The 25,211-nt window shown below is 42.5% G+C and overlaps 1 protein-coding gene across 1 annotated transcript in view; it reads right to left on the reverse strand.

The window, feature by feature from the left end:
• Window positions 1-3,414: 3,414 nt before the first annotated feature.
• LOC141139279 (opsin-5-like) overlaps window positions 3,415-25,211 on the reverse strand; it is an 88,489-nt gene continuing 66,692 nt past the window's right edge. Inside the window, exon 4 of the mRNA XM_073625235.1 lies at window positions 3,415-7,227. Coding sequence (XP_073481336.1) covers window positions 6,868-7,227 — 360 coding nt within the window. The 3' untranslated portion in view covers window positions 3,415-6,867. The remainder of the gene's footprint in view (window positions 7,228-25,211) is intronic.

Here is a 25,211-nt window from a genome sequence, read left to right on the forward strand (position 1 = left end):
TGCCATTCTGCCGACGAACATCAGCGTGCGGCGGTCAGGAAGCAGTTAAAAGTCTATGTGTGCAAGAACACATAGGCTAACATAGAGGGGCATTTGGAAGCACAAAAAAAAACACCTGATGCCCCTAAAAGCCGCAGTAAAAATGTCCTGTGTGCATGAGGCTTGAAGGCACAACAGCTGAAGTGGTTAAAGCGGAACTTAACCACTTTCCGACCACAATACGTATATACGTTGTGGTTTGCAAGTGGCTTATTGGGGCTATGGCTGAAGCTGCGTGTCTCCTCCCACTGATCGTCTGTGTTTCTCTGGCTTTCCGTTTCTGCCGGCTCACCCAAGAAATGATCCAATGGTGCGGCTGGCTGGTCACAGAGGCAGTGAGAGACTATATCGTCTCTGATTGCCTCTATGGCCTTGGAGGACCAGGGCAACTTCACTTCTGGTTCAAGCTGGAAGTAAACTATTTTTTTTTTTTTTTTTGGATCTTTTGCTTTTAAGGGTAAAGGAGAGATTTGGGGTCCTTTTGCCTCCAGATCTCTCCATAAAGAGGACTTGTCATCCTTATTTCTATTAGAAGGGATGTTACCCTTGCTTGTAATAGGAATAAAAGTAATAAAAAAAAATTAAAGGGGACATTGTAAAAATGAAACAAATAATAATAAAAAAAGAAAGCATACATAAGTCGCGCACACATATATAAATGGTGTTTGCACCACACATGTGAGGTATCACAACGAACGTTAGAGCGAGAGCAATAATTATAGCATTAGACCTCCTCTGTAACTCTAAACAGGTAAACTTTAAAGGCGTTTAAAGCATCGCCTATGGAAATTTGGGGGTATGTTGTGTTTTTTGTTTTTTATCCATTACAATTTTTTTTAATTTTTTTTTTATTGCATTTGAAAAAACTCTGCTCAAACACCGAAAAAAAATTGCAAGGATCAGCATTTTATTCCCTAGGGTCTCTGCTAAAAATATATATATAATGTTTGGGGGTTATAAGTAATTTTCCAGCAAAAAATACTGATGTACACAAAAAGTGCCAGAAAAGGCCTGGTCTTCAAGTACTTAAATTGCATAAACAGCAACTTCTTTCTTTGTCGCTCCCTTCTTCCTTTTGCAGAAATGCTAAACGTTTTTATTCTATTTATTACCATTTTTTTATTTTTTACTGCAAGGCAGCACTTCTGCCTCCTGGGATTGAGACTTCACAGCTATCCCAGGGAACAGTATGTTTACAAGTTTACATTGCATGTGCACACACATGGTGGATCATTTACTGTAAGAGCAGTTAACCTTCCTGCCCAGGCCAATTTTCAGTTTTCAGCGCTGTCGCACTTTGAATGGCAATTGTGCGGTCATGCAACACTGTACCCATTTTTATAATTTTTTTCCCCCACAAATAGAGCTTTCCTTTGTTGGTATTTGATCACCTCTACGGTTTTTATTTCTTGCGCTATAAAGAAAAGAAGAGTGACCAGTTTGAAAAAAAAACACAATATTTTTTACTTTTTGCTATAATAAATATCCCAATTTAAAAATATATATATTTTTGTTCCTCAGTTTAGGCCGATATGTATTCTTCTACATGTTTTTGGTAAAAAAATCACAATAAGCGTATATTAATTGGTTTGCGCAAAAGTTATAGTGTCTACAAAATAGGGGATAGATTTATGGCATTTTTATTATTATTTATTTTTTAATAGTAATGGCGGCGAGTTGCAATTTTTATCATGACTGTGACATTGCGGCGGACATATCGGACACTTTTGACACTATGTGGGACCATTTACATTTATACAGTGATCAGTGCTATAAAAATACACTGATTACTGTATAAATGTCACTGGCAGGGAAGGGGTTAACACTAGGGTGATCAAGGGGTTAAATGTGTTACCTAGGGAGTGATTCTAAGTGTAGGGGGAGTGGACTCACAAGGGGAGGAGACTGATCGGTGTTCCTCTGTACTGGGAACTCTCCTCTCCCCTGACAGGTCGTGGATCTGTGTGTTTACACACGATCGGTCTCCTCTCCCCTGACAGGTCGTGGATCCGTGTGTTTACACACACAGATCCACGTCTCTGCTCTGTTACCCGCAATTGCGGATGCCCGGTGGACATCACAGGTGTCGGGCATGTTCATTGGCTCCCGAGTGACGCAGCAGGCGCGCACGCCCCCTAGACCACCAGGAAGCCGAGGACGTCATATCATGCTTGTCCAAGTTGGGATATCCCTCCTGCGGACGTCATTTGACTATGGGCGGGGAAGCAATTGGTTAAAGTTGAACTTCACTCTCTCAATCAACATTGACTATTTTTAATCCTCATGCTGCTAGAATTAGTAAATAGATAGGAAAGTATATTATATTTACTTGTTTTAAACTTTTTTTGTACATTTCTTCAGTTACTTCCTGGTTTCTTGTCTAGACAAATGATTTCATACATTCCAGGAGTCTTCAGGAGGGTCAACAACTGGCTTACTTTTTTTTTTGGAAAACCCAGGAGTCTTCAGGAGGGGAGGAGAGGAGAAGAGGTTTCTTCTTCTAAACCCTTTTTTCATTCAAGGCACCCTTTAAAACTATTGACAATCTTGAGGCACCCTTTAGAAATTACGGACAGTCTCAAGGCACCCCATTCTAAAATGTAAAAACTATTCTAATAGTTTTACATAATGCAGAAACATCCACACAGGTGTGACACCCAACCTTGGAGGTGATTTATTCTCCCAAAGCCGATACGCTTTTGCAAACCTGTACTGACTTGTATTCAAATGTTTTTCTTCTGCCTAATGAGACCCCAATGCTGATGGAGAGGGGCAGGGGAGGGTCAAACAAGGATGCTATGCAGGGGACTGACATTCTCCTTATCAACTGATCATACCATTGGTCGATAGGTCATCGGCAGCTAGAAGGTTAAATTGTTGCACAATGAAAACCTCTGGGTTTGTGTAACTAAAAGGCAACCTTGATCCACACACCGGTTTCTAAAAAATTTTTGGGCAATTTTTAGGCATTTTGCCAAGGCACCCCTGAAGAAACTTCAAGTCACCCCAGGGTGCCTGGGCACCCTGGTTGAAAAAGGCTGTTGTAAGCACATTCTCCTAAATGCATGAGCTTGAGCTAGGGGCATATGGATTCCAAGTAAATGCTACATAAATCATCTGCCCTTACCACATCCAGAAATGCTAGGGGTGTTTTTCAAAGTGATTTCCCAACACAATAAAGCACAGAAACATGGGTGGATGGGAGAGCTTGCTTTGAATATTAATAATGAATTAAATGGTGTTTTTGGTTTGTGATGCTCAGATGCAGTGAAGGTCCACGTTAAGTTTCACTTTAAAAGTCATGTGGTATTTTGAAGTATAGATCCTCTGTCATAGATGCATAATAAATAAAACATAAATATTATAATTAGGTTTTGTAAAATGTGGTTTTATTGCACCGCATCTGAAATTGTGTTATAATAAATATATTTTTACATGCTGTACACACTGCTCAGCTCATTAACAGCAGTTGGCTTCAACATCTCATTTGGTGATAATATTTTGGAAAGAATTGAAAAAAAAAATTGTTTTGATTAATTAAACTGTACCTCCAGCCAAAATGTTTTTGGTTTTTTTTTTGCATAAAGTGGGGAAGGGGCTAGAACCCCTATCAGGTTTTTTATCGTTGTCCAGCACTTCCTTGGGGAGATTTTCCCTCACTTCCTGTCCAGCTGATACCTTTGTGTCCACAGCAGGTAGAAAGTAGGAGGAAAATTTCAGTAGGGACACAGACAGCAATAAAAGCTCTTTTTTGGTAGTAAAATACAGGACAGAATTCCCTGTCAGCTATTTATTGCTGTGTGGCTTCCCATTGTAGAGTTGGTCTCACTTTCTCAAACAGGAAGTGAAGGGAAATCTGCCCAATGAGACCTCAGACAGCAATAAAAACTTGACTGGAGTTTTAAGCATTTTTGGTTAATTTTACACTTTAACTGATGAAAATAATTACTGGAATATCAACAAATCACGGTTTGGTCATTGTTTCCCATGTTCAATATACAGACATTTTCTAGTCCAAACTAATATTAGTAAGTATGAGGCCTAGCCTTCTACTACAAACTCACTGTAAACCACTTGCAGCGCTGAGGCACTTACTGACCAGTGTTAATGAACTGCTTCCTACATTGGCACATGCTATCCATAATCAGGTCTACCTAAACAAAGCACACAATTTACCCGCATGCTGTGGAAGCCACCGTTTGGTTGGCTGAACCAATAACATGAGAACTTGGTATATCACTGAGGTAGAACTAATAGTTGTTCAGTAGGGGCCAGTGACTTGTGATTGTCCTCAAGTGGGGTTACTAGAGCCTAACGAACTAAAAAGGTGCGTTTTCATGAGTATTGGTTCAGTTTTCAAAATGGCCTCCACTGATGTGCTTTTTTAACATGTATGTTTGAGTTAGTAGGAAGCAGGATCCTGTGAAGGAAAAGAGGAGTGGTGTGAGATACTGCACTTGGTTTTTACAATACTGAAGGTATAGTGAATTCTGGCAATGACATGGCTTGAGGCTTGCTGAGGTCCCCTGTGCCTTCATGGTGTTTGCCTGTTACTACGGCAGCGCTAGGCAGTTAGCTTGTTGAACAGTTAGGTGTGAAAGACTCAACCACAATTCTGGCAAGAGAGAGAATGCTCCAGAGAGGAAGCAAAGGAGAGTGAAAGGCATTTGAGCCCTGCTGTCTGGTTTTAGTATTGGTTTCCCATGTATATATGAATATACTGTATATTGTACCAGACTCTAGGGATGGGTTCTGGACAGGAGGTATATATTCCCATTATTTAGGTTCTGATTCCTTCAAGGGGGATGATGGGAAGATGTTTTGTGTACTCAGGGGTTCTCACCCATGCAGGGTTAAGGTTTTCAGGGTAGCTTACTTGGAGAGCTGATTTACAGTTCTCTCTGGATTGGCAAGTCCTCATTTAGCATGTGATATCTGGAGGCTTGGAGAGACCTTGGGTGGGAAAGAGCCTTCAATCCTGAGTACAGGGACTTCGTTGTGAAAGGGTTAATCCATCTGCAGGAGAGGCCAGTAAAGGAGCAGGAAACAACGGTGGTAGAGTGGTTTACAGCTATGAGAAAGTGTAAACTGTCTCGCAAATTAGACATTGATGAACTCCTGCAGCCTTTGCGGTACCCTGAAGCAGAGGGGGACCCTAAACCCTGGTGTGGGACTGGTATAATGGCAGTGAGTCAACTTGTTATTTTCATTATACCAGAATTATGGACTGTTTTGCGGAAGAAAGCTGTTTTGTGTGCTCGTTTTTGAGACTACAGTACGTTTATTTTTCAACTTGGCTGGCCGGTGATCCCGGGCTCTCCAATTTATAAATTGGGGAGCCTGGGATCACCGGCTGGCCAAGTTTAAAAATTATTTATATGATTTTTTTGTAGTGTCTTCAATTTAGAACTACCTTGCACCATAATTCCCCAACAACCTAACTTCCTATAGCTGCCATAGCAATGCAAGTAGATGAAGGGGAGGGGCTGAAATGATGAAATGAAAAGGAGGTGGAGCTTTAGAGCTTTACATCAATTTACTAGTATTCCACTAAAACCAAAATAGTGTCTATTTTTCCTTCTTTTACCAGCTTATCTTCCAAAGCAAAACCACAAGTGCACTTCAATAAGGCAATGCAAAGAGCAATGAAGATTTACAAAATGCAGTCACCCCCAGCAACAAATAATTTCAAGTAGACCTTACTTAAAAGAAACATGGAGGCTGCCATTGCTGTCTCTCTTTTTACAGATGCTAGTAGACTGTCTTTCACTTACTTTGAGTCACTGACTTGGGACAAACATTCAAATAAAGACCTCTGGCACTCCCAATCCGACGTGAAGCCAAAGGGTTAATAGTCAGACAAATAGCATATTCAGAAAGAGGTCAGTGATAGGAGTCCCCATGTGTTTCTCAGGAAAGGCTTATATTAAAGAAGTCTGATCCAGGACTATGCTTAGCCATCACAATGCACGAGGCACTCCTAAATGACAACACTCCCTTGTATAAGCTCTTCTCCTTATGCCATGTGATTATTGTAAAATTACTGTTAAAATGCGCTACTGGAGGTGATATGGAGGCTAGCTTTTATGCAAATTATGGTGTTATGCACAGGCTTAACTAGAAATAACAGTACCCCATAGGAATGGATTGATTGGAACCCCAAATTTAGGTGGCCTGTTTAGCACCTCTATAGTACTTATTATGATGCCCCTGTCATAAAAGGGTTAGTTCACCTTTACCAAAAAAACTGCATATGCAGATAAGGTGTGTCTGTAAATAAAAACAAATGTGCAGCTTTGACCAAAGTTGAATAATGTCCTTATTATAGGTGTAGGCCATTTGCGCACCTCAGGAAGCCTCACTGGAAAACTCCTAGGACTTTGCTAAAGACATTACTAATAGACGCCTAGATGTTACTGTTTACCTTCACCATCACAGGAGTGAGCTCTCAAATGCTGAGCTCTGAGCTACTGCATCAGGGGAGAGAAAGAGCATGTGAGGGGGTTTGAATAAGAGAAAGAGCTTGCTCTTGTGATGGTGGACAATTAGTCACAAATGTCTAGAGGTGGTCAAAAGATGGAAATGGGTATGGAAAAATTTGTCACAATGTATTAATGATGACGCTTGATGCAACCCTTATAAACCCTGATGCCCTAGGCACTGGCCCATGCATACCATTATGATAAATACAGCCCTGGTCGGATCCCATTCCAGAACAATTCTGTTTGGATGCTGGGGGTTACTGCACATTGCCATTAGCCATGTTTGAACAGGCCCACGTTTGTAACCAACAGGTGCCCTCTAGTACCCTCATAGCAAAAACATTGCTCATTGTGTTATTGTTGAGCTGGTCTGTCCTTTGTTTAGTTGGAGAGCAGAGGAGAGCTGTATGTTGTCTCTTCCTGACCAGATTACAGAGACCGCTGGATTTTCCACTGAGTTCTCTGACTGCATGAAATGGACTCTCCACCCACAGCAGCACTTCAGTTGTTTCACTTTCTGCCGGAAGGTCTTGCTGAACGTGTAGTAGATGATGGGGTTGAAGGCAGTGGAGGACTTGGCGAACAGGCAGGGCAGCAGAGAGACAGTTGGGGGTATGCCTGTGCTAGAATGAAACATAGACCAAAAGCTGACAACTGCATAGGGCATCCAGGAAACCAAAAAACCAACACTGACCAGTATTGCCATCTGTGGAGAGATAGAAAGGTTGTGATATTAAGGTTGAACTGGATGGACTTGTGTCTTTTTTCAACCTGACTAACTATGTAACTATGATTCTAAATATGTAAATGAAAGTCATTAGAACCAAGGAGAATGAAGCTAAAATGTTGCATTGGAAATGATCAAAGGTTGTATAATGTTTGAAGTAAGAAAAAATAACTGACATAAGCTTTTAAGGCACAATAACCCATCTTAGACTGCATACAAATAAAGTACCTACCAAATATGGTTTTCAATGGTCCTTAGGAAGTGCAACCAGGTCAACACAATTGGTAAAAAAGATAGAAGGGAAAGACATCAGCTGAACATTTTACTGGGCTAAGCCATAGCTTAGAGCAGCCATTCTCAGCCTATTCTTGTTTATACATTTTTATTAGTGTATACCAGTAAAACAAAATTACAAAGAGGAGCTCCCAGTCCACCCACATAGAGGCTAGGACTGGCAACATGAGTAAAGACAGACTTACACATTATAAACAAAAGAGGAGGAACATCCTCTCACAGGCAATTATAATATACATAAATACGCCACAGAAAAAGGGTTTCCGAGGAGCTAGCATTGCAGAACATGTGGAGTTCCAGACAACATTGCAGTTGACCATTGCCTGGACTCAACGAGAATACCAAAAGGGGCATAGGGACCCGTCAAGAAAGAAAGAATGTCAGGGTCACAAAAGAATAAAATAGGGGTGACAATCCCATGGGGCCACTTCTCTAACACCAGGGCCGGAGATAATTTTTTTCCCTGGGGGGTTTCAGGTCTTTCAAACTTAAAGGCATCATTTACACTTTATGTTGGGGGAGGTACGGTAAAAACATGTGACAGCAGAGTGGGGCCATGAGACTTCGCAATGCAGCGCAGCAAAAATGATCCCCATTCAACTGAATAGAACGCAATGCACGCACTTGTGGTGCAGTAATGTACTCATTAGTGCAGATAGCTCCTCCGAAGCTCCCTAGTTTTTTTTTTTCCTTCAGCCCCCTGGGTGGAACTAAAAAAAAAAAAAAAACTTACCGTGTGAACCAGGCTTTAGATCTCATTCATATGTTCTAAATGGCCATGGAATGGCAAATATACCATGAATACCTACAGGCAGGATCCCAGATGTTCCAATTTTTGTCAGCTGCTCAGCCTGTTCACCTGAGTGATGGGCTGAAAAGAGCCACTGCTCTTAACATGTATCTGCACATCCAGGGGTCCCCATGTTTAAGCTCCGGGGGACAAAGCGAAACACATTGGGGTGTGGCCTGGTGGGAACCTGGGCTGAGGTCTCTCCCATCACTACTACATAGGACTCCGTGGATGTGCATGAATTTTTTTTCTCTCTTCCCTTCAGTGGAGCTGGGATGAGCTCCATCTCTCGCTGGCACTCCTGCAGCACATTCGGTATCATCTGCTTTACTCCCCACATCGATTGAGCCTGAGTGACACAGTGGTTACCTGCTGTTAGGGACAAATTTCTTACCCTGGATGCAGAGAGATTTTATCCAAGGGCAAAAATGTATCCCTATCTGCAGGTAACCACTGGATGTGCAGATACATGTTTACAGCAGCAGACAGCCTTGGCTTATCATTCAGGTGTACAGGCTGAGCAGAGATTAGAACATCTGATCCCGGGTGCAGGTATTTACAGTATACTTGCTGCACCATGGTCATGTAGGATGTATGAGTAAGACCCAAGACTAGATTTTAGCTAACTTTACTGTGCAAGTTAAGCAGGTGCAAGGGGCAACATATTGTGGTGGGCAGTAAATTCAGTGATTTATTTAAACCTTTAAAATCTGTGTCCTAAGAAATTTTATGAAATGTTTTAAGAGATGAAAAAATAAAAAATATTGTACACTGCCTACCACAGGATGGCGCCCTTTGCACCTGGTCAATATGGTTAGATTTTATTCAGTCTTAAACTGTAGTAAACCCAGCTTTTGAACTTGTACCTACAAATAAGCCTATAACAACGCTTATCTGTAGGTACAGTGAATATCTCCTAAACTTGTGGTGTTTAGGAGGTATTCACATGGAAAGCAGCCGGAAAAACAAATCCCCCTCTCCCTCCTAAGAACCCTCCCTCCCCAAGCAAAGATTCCCACTGTAAAATATCTCCCTCCCTCAAATATCCCCCCAAAAATTAAACCCCCCGGTCTCTAAACTGACCCCCCCAAAGCAAAAATATCTCCCTCAGTCCATACCCTCTCCCCCAGCAAAGATTCCTAATTATGAAGAAAATCTCCCTTCATCCAAACTCCCAGAAGCAAATCCCTGCCATTAACTACCCCCTGTAAACTTCTCTAAAAGAAACCCCCCCCCTTCTCCAAAAGCAAACCCACCCCCTTTCCTTAACCCCCCACTCCTTCCTAAAACAGAAAAATGATGCCTCCCCATTTACCAGACCTCAGATTCAGCATGACACAGAAGTAGGAAAACTTCTGCATCCCCAGTCTCCCTTCGGCTGTGTCATATGATACCTTGAGTCTAGGAGTTCCCTCAACTGTGCACTGTCAATTGCTGGCATCTGAGACCTCGCAGTAATTTCATGCTTTTCAGGGGGACCCCTTATTAAACTGAGGGGGTGGGGCACAATAGAAGGGGGGCTGGCTGCTGCAGTCCGAAACTCTGATTGCTTCTACTCTGCTGATGCTGAGGCTAAACAGCAGAGAAACTGGGCATTTTGCCAGTATGCTCTGGGGGGGTTTGAACACCCCTGACTCCCCCCTTATCTACGCCCCTGCCTAACACCCATTTGATTTGTTTTATAAATCAATTTTACTCTTAATAGAGGGCTATGAGGATTGTTAAGTACATGTCTCTCTATGGCTGCTTTGCTGGTTCTTTCTGTTTTTTTTGTTTCAGGTGACAAGCTGCCTGCTGGTGCTAGGAAGGTTTACCTCAGCTGCTGACCACTGGATTGGTGAAAAAATTTTTTGGCGAGGAAATATCTAGCCAATGAGTGTAACCTTGTACTTGTATCCTCTCTTGTCAGTGGGCGGAGTCAGCATTTACCTCAGGTCTGTCAGCTGGACTCACATCTGTATTCTCCTCAGCCTTCCTCCTGGATCTTTTGACCTGCTCTCCCACCCTCCCTCCTCTGTTATTTCCCCTTGTCACGGTCCACCTTTATGTGGGTAATGTCACCCACTTTGTGGGTGGACAGTGGTTGGTACGCTGTTATTTGGTTGGTATAAGATATTGCTGCTTGACTTTAAGTGACTAAGCATGTTTGTCTGTTAATGGTTAACAGCAGTTCTGTTTGGTATTAAAGGTTAAACTTAATTTCATAATTAAAGATGTTTTAAACCCAATAAAGGGGCCGCGGTCTAAACTTTTCCACAATCCTTGTTGTGTGTTTATTTTATATTTTAGATATGTTCTTATGGTATGATGGGTGTTAATGGGGTGTACAATCCCATAAGAGCAAGAGAACAAAAAAGAGAGGGGGGAAGGGCAAGGACTTGGGACCCACAAGGGAACATTGGAAGAGGCATGGAGCAGGGTTTACTGGAAGATCTGGGTGGGTAGGTAGTATTTGGGGATGTAGGGAACCCTCAACCCCCCCTTGCAATCTACAGTGCCTGAAAATAGTATTCATACCCCCCTTGAAATTTGTTCACATTTTGCCATGTTACAACAAAAACGTAAATGTATTTTATTGGGATTTTATGTGATAGACCAACACAAAGTAATGTTTCATATTCCCATCTCACACGTTCCTGATATAAGCTCTAAAGGTTGGGTGCTGCAGCAACAACCAGCTGGATACTGGTTCAAGTCACAATGTAGATACTTGCCAGCACACCAAGGATCAGCACAGAATGGCGTCCAAACGGTTTAGTTTATTGCATGATCACAACACAAAGAAGTGCAACGTTTTGGAGTCACGCAGGACCCCTTCGTCAGGCAGAAGGGCCAAAGGTGGTATATAGTACTCTGGGGTCTTTGATTTTCCATAGAAAAGTATAAAAAAATGGCTTGCAAGGAATTAAAAAAGTGGCGGGGGAGTAAGATTAGGGATGAGCTGAACACCCCTGGTTCGGTTCGCAGCAGAACATGCGAACAGGCAAAAAATTTGTGCGAACACTGTTAAAGTCTAATGGACGCGAACGTTAAAAATCAAAAGTGCTAATTTTAAAGGCTTAAATGAAAAGTGTTTGGGGACCCAGGTCCTGCCCCAAGGGACATGTATCAATGCAGAAAAAAGTTTAAAAACTGAAGTTTTTTGGGGAGCAGTGATTTTAATAATGCTTAAAGTGAAACAATAAAAATGAAATATTCCTTTAAATATCATGCCTGGGGGGTGTCCTTAGTAATACCTGTAAAGTAGCGCATCTTTCCCATGTTTACAACAGTGCAACAGCAAAATTACATTTCTAAAGGGGAAAATGTAATTTAAAACAGCTCGCGGCTGTAATGTATTGTTGGATCCCGGCAATAGAGATAAAAATACCAAAAATACCAAACAAAAATTGTGTGGCTGTCCCCCCCAGAATCCATACCAATTTTTTTTTTAAATGGCGTGGGGGTCCCTCAGGCACTATATACTCTGAACAGCAGTATATATATACACTATACGGCCTACCCTATATACTCTACAGAAAATTGGGTCTTAGGTGTTGGTGGTACCAAAACACTGTAAGCCCTCACAGTTACTCTTGGGCACAGGAACAGGCCCTGCTGTTAAATATTATAACAAGAATTGTAATTACATGCCCCTGTTAAACAGGGGCAGAAAAATTGGGCTTTGGGTGGTGGTGGTGCCACAACACTGTAACCCCTCACAGATACTCTTGTTGGGCGCAGGAACGAGCCCTGCTGTGAAATATTAGATCAAAAATTTTAATTAAATGCCCCTTGGTAACCCCTTCCTGACCAGCCGCAGCAGTTGTACTGCGGCAGGTTGGCTCCACTGGGTGAACCAACGTAACTGTACGTCGGTTCGCCTTTTGACAACTAGGGGGCGCGTGCCAGAGCGGATGCGAGTGCCCGGTGGGCGCGATGACCGCCGGGCACCCGCGATCTCATGTGACAGAGCGAGAACTGGGATCTGTGTGTGTATACACACAGATCCCGGTTCTCTCAGGGGAGAGGAGACAGATTGTGTGTTCATACCCAGTATGAACACCGATCTTTTTCCTCCCCTAGTCAGTCCCATCCCCCCCACAGTTAGAGAACACACCCCCTAGTGTTAACCCCTTCCCGTGACATCTATCTATCTATCTATCTATCTATCTATCTATCTATCTATCTATCTATCTATCTATCTATCTATCCACATACATACATATTTTTAAAAAATATTTTTATAGCACTGGTCGCTGTATAATTATCAATGGCCTCAAAAATGTGTCAAAAGTGTCCAATTTGTCTGCTGCAATATTGAAGTCCCAATAAAAATCACAGATCACTGCCATTACTAGTAAAAAAAAATAATAATAATAAAAATGCCACAATTTATCCCCTATTTTGTAGACGCTATAACTTTTGCGCAAACCAATCAATATATGCTTATTGCAAATTTTTTTACCAAAAATATGTAGAAGAATACTTATCGGTCTAAACTGAAGAAAAAAATTATTATTTTTTTAAATTTGGAATATTTATTATAACAAAAAGTAAAAGATATTTTTCGAAATTGTCACTCTTCTTTTGTTTATAGCGCAAAAAATAAAAACCGCAGAGGTGATCAAATACCACCAAAAGAAAACTATTTGTGGGGAAAAAAAAGGACATCAATTTTTTTGGGGTACAGCATCGAATGACCGCACAATTGTCAGTTAAAGCGTCGCAGTGCCATATCACAAAAAATGGCCTGGTCATTGAGCAGCCAAATCTTCCGGGGCGGAAGTGGTTAAACAGGGGCAGAACAATTGAGCCTTGGGTGGTGGTGGTGGTAGTACCACAACACTGTAAATCCTCACAGATGCTCTTGTTGGGCACAAGAACGGGCCCTGCTGTGAAATATTAGATCAAAATTTGTAATTACATGCCCCTGTTAAACAGGGGCAGAAAAATTGGGCCTTGTGTGGTGGTGGTGCCCTAAACCAAAAATATTGTTGGAAGCTAGCATCATCAAGATTGAGGAGGAATAGGATAGTCAGCATAGGCAGTATTCAAGGGATCCCACATCCTTAGCAAATTCTATCAGTTACATCAGCATCAGGTGCTTAATAGCTGCTGATCCAAGACTGATTAATTTTTTTGAATTTGAGCCTATCACACAAAGCGTGTGCTCCAGCAGGAAGACTAGATGGACAGTGTCACTGATGCATGCATTGTCACTGCTCACCATCCTTGTGGCCTCCTCAAATGGTGACAGGACAGTGCATGCATCCTTGATCAGTAGCCACTGGCATGGCAAAAAGAAGCCAAGCTCACCTGACCCTGTCCTGGTGCCATACTCGCACAGGTACTCATTTATGGCCCTATGCTGTGTGTGCAGCCCCTGCAGCATTGCCAATGTTGAGTTCCACCTGGTGGGCATGTCACAAATAAGGCGGTTGGTGGGCAGGTTGCATTCCCTTTGAATGTCAGCCAGCCGAGCGCAGGCATTGTTTGACCGGTGGAAATGACCACAGACTTTTCTGGCCTGCCTCAGGAGATCCTGTAAGCCTGGGTACCTGCTCAAGAACTGCTGCACCACCAAATTCAGGAGGTGTGCCAAACATGGAACATGGGTCAAGTGTCCCCGTCGGATGGCGGAGAGAAGGTTCGTGCCATTGTCGCATACAACCATTCCTAGCTGAAGCTGACGTGGCGTCAACCACCTCTGAGCCTGCCCCTGCAGAGCTGACAGAATCTCTGCCCCAGTGTGGCTCCTATGTTTTAGCCTGACTGCTTGCATAGCCCCTTGAACGCTTACCGAACACTGCTGGTTCAGAGGACAAATCTGTAGAAGAGGCCATAGAGGTAAAAGAAGAGGAGGAGTGGAGGAGAGAGCTGTGGCAGAATCACCACTAGCATTTCGAAGGTGTAGTGGCAGAACAAGCACCAACAACACTGAACCCCGTCCTGCATCCTTCCTAGCTGCCAGCAGAGTTACCCAGTGTGCTGTGAAGGAAAGGTATGATCCCTGCCCATGCCTGCTGGACCATGAGTCAGCGGTAATATGAACCTTACTGCTGACCTCCCTGTCCAACGTGGCCAAATCATTGCCTTCAACATGCCAGTAGAGAGCCAGAATGGCCTTCCATGAAAATAAATGGTGTTTTGGAACCTGCCACCGTGGTACAGCACATTCCACAAATTAACGAAAGGGGGCAGAGTCTACCAGCTGAAAAGGCAGCAGTTGCAGTGCTAGCAATTTGGCCAAGCTAGTATTTAGACACTGAGCATGTGGATGGTTGGGACAGAATTCCTTTGTACGGCTCAACAACTGGGAAATTTGCCTGCTAAAATCAAGTGGTGGTGTATTGATAGCAGATTGGCTGCAAGTACTTGGGACACCTATTGCTATACTTTCATTCCTCTCAGTGTTGGCTTTTGAGAGGACTGGAGGTATAGTAGGGTTGGAGATCCCAGATGAGGAGCAAGAAGAAGTCTGCCTTTTTCTTTGATGTGGGTTTTTCAAGTGCTGTTGCCAATGGACTGCATGGCAGGTTGTCATATTTCTGGTCAAGCATGTGGTGCCCAAGCGGCTGCTGTTCTGGCCATGCTTGATCCGCTTCAGACATAGGTTGCAAACAGAAATGGTGTGATCTGCTGCACACATCAAAAAAAGCCCACACCAAAGAACTTTTAAAAGTCAGCAGGGAGACAGCAGCGCCCTGCACCTGAGGAGCTTTGCCATGTGATGCAATAGGGTGGCTGCCCTTAAGCTGCCCCCTAGAGGACATCCTGCCTCATTGGAGCTGTGCCTCCTCCTCTTAGGCACCCAAGTACAGTCAGTGACCTCATCATCCCTTCCCTCCTCGTCACTGGAGCAAACTTGGCAGTATGCTGCAGCTGGGGGAACATGACTGCCAGTTTCTTGTCCTGCTTGAGCACCCCCTCTCTCTAGGCTCACGTTACTCCCTTCCTCAACCTGGGAACCAACATCAGAGCCTTCAAATCGAGGCACATACTCCAGCAGCATATACCCGACACTGTGGTCGAATAATTCTGGGGACTCCTCCGTGCATGATGGTGGGGCTACGGAAGGAGTGACTGTGGACAAGGAGCTGGTGGAATAGGCCACTTTGGCAGCTGCATTGGAAAGCAAACTACTCTGAGCCTGTATGACAGAGGATGAAGAGGATGAGGATGGCTTTGTTATCCACTCCACCAACTCTTCTGTATGTCATGGCTCAATAACACGGCCAGCAGCAGAAAAAAAGGAAAGCGTGCCTTACGGCCATCTGCAGAGTGTGCACCATGTCCACGACCACCACTGTTGACTGTAGACACAGAGGCTACTTGCCCTCTTTCAGTGGCCTGTGAGTGTCTGCAATATAACAAAGAGTGAAAAATTTAAGGGGGTTTGAATACTTTCCGTCCCCACTGTATATATATATATATATTAATACACTGCCTGTGCACTGACTGAATATCGAGTAAACACTGAATGTATAGTCTATGCTAAATGCAGAGCAGAGTGTATACATATATATAGATATATACTAGACTGACTGTGTATATATATATATATATATATATATATATATATATATATATATATCTATCTATATATAATATATATATATATCTATCAAATACTGCCACTAACTGAATAACCTGCCTGCTAAATCTAACTCAAGCTATCTCTGTCCACGCCAACAACACTACACACGGCCGCTGTGCAAGCAGCCTTATATAGTGTGGGGTTTGGACTTAGTCCTCCTGAGCCATGATTGGCCAAAGGCACCCTGCCTTTGGCCAACTATGGCTCTCAGCACAGCGCGCTATGATTGGCCAAAGCATGCAGGTCAGGTGCATGCTTTGGCCAATCATCATACAGCAATGCACTGCGATCTCGCAGTGCATTATAGGGTGTTCCGCGACACTTAAATTTCCCAGGAACACCCCAAAATGTTCGCTGTTCTGCGAACAGGTGAACACCCGATGTTCGAGTCGAACTTGTGTTCGACCCGAACATTGAGCTCATCCCTAAGTAAGATGGATATGGCTTGATATATATAGAGGAGCCTAGGTAAGAAGTTAATTTTTAGCATGGCTGCCTGGACAAACCACGAAAATTCTGTCTTGTCCTAAGTTTTCAAGTCAATAGCAAGCAGAGTTTGAATGCGGGAGAAATTGAGAGAATATACATCATTGAGACTAAATGGTAGGTAAATTCCCAGATATTTTATAGACTTGAAGGTCCAGGTAAATGGGAACTTATGCCGCGTACAGACGAGCGGACTTTACGGCAGACTTTGCCCGGCGGACTTTTCCACAGACTTTACGACGGACTTTCTGAATGAACGGACTTGCCTACACACAATCCACCAACGTCCGTCGAATTCGTACGTGATGACCGGACTAAAACAAGGAAGTTCATAGCCAGTAGCCAATAGCTGCCCTAGCGTGGCTTTTTGTCCGTCGAACTAGCATACAAACGAGCAGACTTTTCGACCGGACTCGATTTCGACGGATTGATTTAAAACATGTTTCAAATCTAAGTCCGTCCAACACAAAACAAAGTCCGCTGGAGCCCACACACGATCGAATTGTCTGACGAAATCCAGTCCGCCGGGCAAAGTCTGCCGTAAAGTCCGCTCGTGTGTACGCGGCATTAGTCTTTGAGAAGTTCCATCACTCAATGTCAAGGCCTTTAGCAGGGTGGCAAGGAAGATTAAAAGTTTGGGTAAGAAAGAATAAGTTGTCTACAAATGCAGAAAGCTTAAATTCTCTCGTTGGTGTTGGTAAATCATGTATGTTGGGGTTTTGCTGAACCATTCTCAGAAACTGCTCAAGTTTTATAACAAAAATCAGTGGGGATAGAGGAGATCATTGTTTAGTTCCATTTTGTGCGTCAAAGGCATTTGACGGGTGTCCTTTAATGTAAACGCTAGCTGTTCCCAAGGGTTGACGATACATGAAAGCATTTTAGATTGTAGGCCCAGGTTTACAGGTTAAGGTGCATATAATCCCAGGCCACTCTGTTGAATGCATTTTGTGCATCAGTGGAGAGGAAAAAGCTTTGGATGCCTCTAGTTGTTGCCCAGTGATGGAAATTGACAGCTTTGATGGTGTTATCCCTAGATTGTCGTCCAGGGGTGAAACCCACTTGGTCAAAAGAGATTAAGGAGAGGAATAGAGGTAAGATACAGTTGGCCAGTACCTTAGCATGTATTTTTACATCTACATTCAGCAATGATATTGGTCTATAGTGTGAATAGAAACCAAGGTCTTTGGCCTCTTTTAGAATAACTGGGATGTGAGCTTCCAATAAATGATTAGGTGGGTGTAGGTTATGGTCAGGGGAATCAAAGGCATTCATAAAGTGAGGGCTCAGGAGGTCCACAAATGTTTTGTGTGACTTTTACATTTTCTGAACCTGCTCTGCCATATTTTTGTTGTCAGTTCACCTAAAAAGTGTTATGTTAATTATAGGAGCCTGGTAAGCTAAGTCATCCCTGGCTTCTTGTATGTTTTGGATACTCAACAGTGGGACCCCCTGCTAAAATTTCTGTCCACCTGGCAGTCTGGGGTGTTTCTGCCTACTTTGTCTATTCCAGCTCCTTCTGTTACATTATGTATAATATAAATAATACATTTTTTCACTTATGATGACTAGACCATATACAGATGAAAAGCTCAGAATTATTTCATGCAGAAAATATGTATTTTTGAAAATAGGCAGGTGTATTATAATCCATTGACAGTAATTTATAGACTCTAAGCTCCAGACCACCTCTCTCCTCTGCAGTTATTATACATTTAATTTAATTTAATTAGGCCATTCCTTACAGCTTCTAGTCATGGAGACAGCAACCACTGCCTCTGGCCAAATACCATCAAATACTAAAGGAAACCAAACACCAGTCTTTTCAAATTGTGAATACAAATCTTTTTAAAATTCCAGAACTTCTAGTTAAGTTAAGTTATCACATTTCAAGTTTAATTATTATCTTCTTATATATATTTCAACACTTGTTACATTTGTTGTCTCTTTACTTGGAAAACACAGCATGTAACAATTTAATTAGTGTTTGAGCTCTCATGAGACAATATTAATGCTAAAAATCCCTTTTCTTTATATCATCAAGACTGACAAAGTAAAAAAAAAAAAAAAAACACAAAAAAACAAGCATTCTTGCTGACTATTTTTCACTTAAAAAAAAAATCAATATTAAAAATAACAACAACAGAAAGGCTACATAGTTGTTAACATAGCATTATATGTTATGCCTTTTTAATCTTTTTTTTTAATTTAGATTTTTTTAACCATTGTTGTAGCTTTGAATTCTAGCTTATACCAGGTTGTTTTGCAAACTTATGCTTCATACACACGAGCGGAAATTCCACCAGCAAAAGTCCGATGAGAGCTTTTGGTTGGAAATTGCGACTGTGTGTATGCTCCATCGGACTTTTGCTGGCGGAATTCCAGCCAGCAAAAGATTGAGAGCAGGTTCTCTATTTTTCGGTCAGAAAAAGTTCCTATCTGAAAATGCGCTCCTATGTATGCAATTCGGACGCGCAAAAAATCATGCATGCTCAGAATCAAGTACGAGCTCGGTCTGTTAAAACTAGCGTTCGTAATGGAGATAGCAAATTCGTCAAGCTGGAAATTTCTGGATCTTTTAATGCAGCGCATTCTTTTGTTCTTTATAATGCTAGAATAATAATTTTGTTTTGCTGCTGATATTCACACAGAATTCTGACAAACTTATTTATTTATTATTTCTTGTGATCTCCTGAATAATCTTTTTTGTTTTTAAAGCCAGGTCTCCATAATAATGTTTAGAATTATTTTTTATGGTCATCTTCATTTATTTATATTTTTTAATCAAGATCTCCTGTTTTTTTGATTATTTTTATATTTTTTTTCTAGTGATCTCCATAATTTTTTTTTTGTGTTTGTCAAGTTTCCACAACAACATTATTATTATCTTGTATTTTTAAAGCTCAAGGAGGTTGGTTGTTGTCGCTTGTTAATTTGACATTGTATTTTTGAAATGTACCTGCCTACTCACAAACAAACTATCGTTTTTGAATTAAAACACATAGGCAAGTATTTTCATATAAAAAAATCTCCATTTATTCTGGCTCATAACAAAACAAAGAGGAAGGCAACGCTGGAGAAACTGCTTGAATTTGCGAAGCCTTTGTACCCCAGGGCACACATCAACTCTTTGTAAATAAAAATTGGTAGCCTGAGAAGTCCATATAATAGGGAGTACAATCTGGTCCAGGATTCCCAGAGATCAGGAACAGCAGCAGATGACACATATGTCCCCAGGCTGTGGTGTTACCACAGCCTGCATCTTCTGTCAGACCAGACTGAACCCAGGCCATCACTTTCATGTCTTCCTTTCAGCCTTCCCTCCACGCTTCCCTGCAGCCTTCCTTGGAGGCTGTGGCTCTGGAGGTGGACTTGTGGCAGGAGGAGGAGGAGGAGAATGGGTGAGCGTACATAAGTGCATGTTATCACTCATTTGGACACCTCAACCCCTTCTGAAGGGCCTGAAAAATAATATTCTCACACATGAGGCGTTGGCCCTCCTCCATTTGCTGCAATTTTGCAGCTACATAGCAGCCATAGGCCTCTTCAGCATCAGGGGGGGTGTTTTCAGGGCTGCATTAACTTCCTTAATGAGGCCCAGTGCTGCCTCCTCCACGTTACTCCCTTTCCTGGCCCTTTTTGTTGTAAGGCGGAGGGGAGGCACCTGGGATCGGGTGAGGCTACTGGACCTGGTCACCTCCTGGCTGACACTTACCCCCACCTCCTGGCTGACACTTAACCCCACCTCCTGGCCGACACTTACCCCGCCTCCTACTGTCTGCCACATTCCAGAGCCTCGTCCTGGCTGAGGTCTTCCTGTGTATGAAAAAGGAACATAGTTTTAGTTTTTGGTTCATCAATCACACACAATTTTCAGCTTATGACTGTTGCAAATTGAATGTTAATAAATAGAAAAGACTATCATTCTGAGCCGAGCATTTTTCATTCTTGTCCCAATCATTTTTGGCCCCTACTGTCTATTGATATGTAAAACACTTTTTGTTCAATCATTAATTTGTTATCAATAATAACATCTAGTTAACAACACTAATTTTCGGACAATAAATATTTTCAAAAATACTATACCTGGCTCCAGCTGGGCTCCTCAACTTCTTCCAGGATGGAAGGCCCAGGTTGGTCTTCGGAAGCCTCAGCTGGGGTTGAGGGAAGAGTTGAGGGAAGGGTGGAAGGAAGTGTAGAAAGTGATTCCCTGGCTTCAATCTGTTCTTCCAGAAACCGCATCCTGTTGTAGGATGTGTTTGTGTATATACCCACAGACTGGGTACATACACATCCTTTGCTGCTGCTCCTGATTTCATGGAAGCCTGGACCTTATTAAGCTCCTTCCTATACGTGCTTCTCAAGCTACCAATTTTTTTATCCACAAACTTGATGTCTGCGTCGGGGACCTGCATCTTCACAAATTGCAGCAGATTCTCCAGCGATGCCTTCCTAGCTGGTTTATTTCGATATAAGGGGTTTTTAACCTCCCACAAATTTCTCATATCCCTGTATCTGTCTATGAACTGGCCCATGAATTCCAGGTCTTTGGATTGTTTCATATTTGCTGCAAGATAAAACACAAGACAAAAACACTAATATCAGGCTAAACTCTCCTAATCTTATCCCAATATGGGCCTCAATCTCGAATCAGTATAGACCACTGATGTCCCTAGTTAAAATGTTAACTTCATTCTCATGATCGGCACTTCCTCCACTCACAGATCGTACGTATGACATACGCGTGTTAGCTTTATATACACTGTGCATGCGTGAAACTCCGCCCGCGTCGCTTGCCCCTGACGTTCTTTCTAGAATATTCCCAGCCCCTTCTTTTTTGTTGCAGTGGGAGAGGAACATGGCGGAGACACAGCAGGTACGTGATAATATCAGTAACGAGCAGGAGGAAAGCCCGGAGCCAGAAACGTCACAATCCCGCAGGAGATTTAAGGCCTCAAATATGGCCTCTGTAGAGATGGTAGAGATGGTAGACATCTTGAAGAGGGCTGACTATGATGGGAAGTATGGACCTTACCTAAACCCAAATGTGAGAAAGGCCAAGATCATGTCTAAAGTTGTGAAGAGTCTACACAGGAATTTTGGGGTATGACGATCCAAGGAGCAATTGAGGAAACGCTGGTCAGACCTGAAATTGAGGGAGCAGGATCAGTAAAGAAGGATCAAGAAAGTGCTTCTAAAAAGTAAGTACTTGTCGCATGTTCCTATTATTATTATTACTTGCATGCTGCTCCATGTGCTTTTCTTTACTGTTGTACAGTTTAAAATGGCTGTATTAAATGTTCGTGGGCACAGTAATCGGTCGCAGTAAACATTGTTCGTTTGCCAACTAAATACAATCTTTTTGGCAGATACAGGGTTAACTACATTTGATCATGCTAATTTGTATTAAAAGAAGTTTAGGACATTGTTGTCTAGATGTATTTGAAACCAGATAGAATTGCAAACTTGATTCAGTGTAATGTAAGGAGAGGACACTCAGCAGCTGTTTACACATCTGGACTCAGGTACTCCAGTGGATACTCAGGGTGTCTCCATGTGTGAAACTTGTCCAAAAAAGGCAAGTATTCCAGCTTTGGTAAGGGAAAAAAATCATGTCTCCAGCTTGGAACTCTGCCAAAACAGACAATTGTACCCCACTTCTAAGCAATGTTTCATATTCCTATTTCTGGCCTCAAATATCGGTGTGCTATACCTTAGGTTTCATTCTCATAGGGGGAAAAGACTCCGGACGTCTGAGGACACCAGGAACCCCCCACCTCCTGAAGAAGGGGAACAGAGGACACCACAACCAGAGGATGTGGAGGAAGGAGAGGTGGTTGAAATTGTCACCACAACAGGTGAGTATCTGAGACCACAGATTCAGGTAACAGATGTATGCCTGCATATTTATAATACATGGTGTGTATTTTTTCTTTTAGGTGATGTGCATGTTGTGGAAGAACAATCTCCTCATTTCACCAGTGACAGTGCACAAAGGCTAATCCAGGACATAATGTTTTGTAGACATCATAAAGCAAAAACAAATGAGGTTGAACAAAAACTGAAGAACATGATTGATGTACTAGGAAGAATCTAAATAACAACAAAATTACACCATTTTATATTTATGTGACCATTTTTTTTACATTTTTGATGCATTTTAAAAGCCAAATTTTGAAGATGCACACAGTGTGTCAACATGTGCTATATGCCATCAGGGGATATCAATGTACGCATTTTGTGGGCGCAACCCCTTCCTCGTAACTCAAGTAGGTGAGAGGAAGTGGTTGCACCCTCAAAACATGTCTATTGATCTCCCATGATGGGAGATAGCACATGTTGACATTAGGCATGGGATCAGGAGGGAAATCCCCAGTTTGACTCCCAAAATCTTCTAAATTTGGCTTTTACAGGGGTGACATCACCTTATCTGATGAAGGCAATATCAACACATTTTTGACACTATAATGTCTGATATTGCTTTCAGTTTGTCAATGTTGAACTTTGCAAGTTCCTGAGTTATGTATGTTATGTTTTGAAACATGCCCGTTTATGTACTCGAAAACGCACTTCACGGGGGCTTTGGGGGGGAAAGCCAGGACGGCCATCTTCCAGAGCCGTCATTGTATTTTCTGGAAGTCTGGCCTCAGGCCCAACTGAAGCAACATAATTCGGAGCATTTCTCTTTAAAAAGTTGTGAAGTATGCAGCATGCTAGAACTATCTGGTTCAGTTTGTACTCCGCCATATTTATTGCTGTAAGAAATAGGCGGAACCGGTTGGCCATTATCCCAAAGGCTTCTCCACGACTCCTCTGGCTCTGGCCAGCCGATAATTAAAAACCCTCTTCTCCGGGGTGAGGGTCCTCTGGGGGAAAGGCTTCATCAGCGATAAAAACAAATGGGAGTCCTTCAACGTTCTCTTCCGCAGGTGGCAATTCCAAGCCACCACTCTGGAGACGTCGGTAGAACTCGGTCTGGGCAAAGACTCCACCATCCGACATCCGGCCATTCTTCCCCACGTCCACATAGAGAAACTTGTATGTCGCCGAAACCACCACCATCAAGACAATACTATTGAAAACCTTATAATTAAAATAGTATGACCCCGAGTGGGGTGGTGGGACAATGTGGACATGTTTCCCATCGATTGCCCCTTCGCAGTTAGGAAAGTCCCAACGCAGAGCAAATTGGGAAGCTACAGTCTGCCATTCATGTGGCATTGAATGAAACTGTGGAGTCAAAAAAGAAAAAAAAAATATTAGTATTTTTGCACATAACATTGCAAGCAGATTAGACACAAACATTCTTGGCCAACATCAGTATAACATTTATTTTAAGGAGTATTTAAAGACAAAAATATAAGGTCCACTTATCAGATTCCTCACCCCCTCTGATGGCCCATTGGAAACATTTTAGGGTGGGGGAGGGTTATAAATGAGTTTTGGACCCCCAAAAGAAGCCTCTGGCACTCTGCCAGAATTTAAGGACAACAAAAACATTTGGACACATTTTAGGGGGTGTTTAGGGTAAAGCACTACAGTGGAGCTGACAAAATACATTGTTAAGTGACTAGGCTAGGTGTATATGGGCCCAGGATAGTATGCTTGGGAAGTTAGTGAAGGCAAATATGCATGAAGGACAAAAAAGGAGCATTAAAAGCTTACAGCATGCATGAGGACAAAGAGAACATTCACAGCATATTACAATCATGGTAATTAAGGAATGATGAAAGAAATACAAAACATTAGCATACATTAAATACATAGAATGTGATGTTAAAGGAGAAAACTTACCCTAATATAGTCCTTCTGCAGGACCTGTATGATAGCAGAACAGGTCTCTGGAATAATGATCCCCAGAGCCTGGGGGGAGATGCCTGTAGAGAACTTGAGGTTCTGGAGACTTCTTCCCGTCGCCAAGTACCGCAACGTGGTGACTAGCCTCTGCTCCGGAGTGATGGCTTGCCGTATGCAGGTGTCCTGCTTCATAATATAAGGGGACAGCAAAGCCAATAGACGGTGAAAAACGGGGTCCGCCATCCGGAGAAGATTCCTGAAATCATCAAGGTTATTCTTCTGGATCTCTCACAGCAAAGGCATATGAGAGAATTGGTCACGCTGGAGCAAACAATTCTTGGTCCATGAACTCCTCCCCACCCTGTTCATGGACTGGGCTTGGGTCAAAGCAAGAACCCCAACACTAAGCCCCTGCATAGCACAAACTCTACAATGAGCACGTACCCGCAACATGGCTTCAAAACGGTTGGCTGGTCAGAACGAACTAACAGAACGCACTAAAGAACAGAAAGGCCTGTGAAGAGCGAACTGAAAATCAGAAACGAGCAGACAAGAACGCACTGAAAAACAGATAGGAACTGACTACACGCACTGAAAACCAGATACAAACCCACAAGCACAAACTGAAGTGCAGTAATGGACTGAAAAGCACGAGGCTAAAAAGCGCAAATCGTCTCTCACCAAACTTCTACTAACACGAGATAAACATGAGATTAGCAGAAGGAGCCCAAAGGTTGGTGCTCTGGGTATTGAATTTCCATTTTCTAGTCCCGTCGTACGTGTTGTTCATCACCACGTTCTTTACGGTCGGAATTTGGTGTGACCGTGTGTATGCAAGACAAGCTTGAGCAGAATTCCATCCGAGAAGCCATCCTAGGCTATTTCCGACGAAAATTCTGATCGTGTGTATGCGGCATTAGCCTCTTTTATGTATTTTGGTACTTGTTACATTTATTGTCTCTTTATTGGGAAAACACAGTACAGCGGCGTCAATAGGGTTTTTTTTTTTTACAATTT

Source organism: Aquarana catesbeiana, linkage group LG04 (genome assembly GCF_042186555.1).
Source record: "Aquarana catesbeiana isolate 2022-GZ linkage group LG04, ASM4218655v1, whole genome shotgun sequence".
Taxonomy (NCBI): domain Eukaryota; kingdom Metazoa; phylum Chordata; class Amphibia; order Anura; family Ranidae; genus Aquarana; species Aquarana catesbeiana.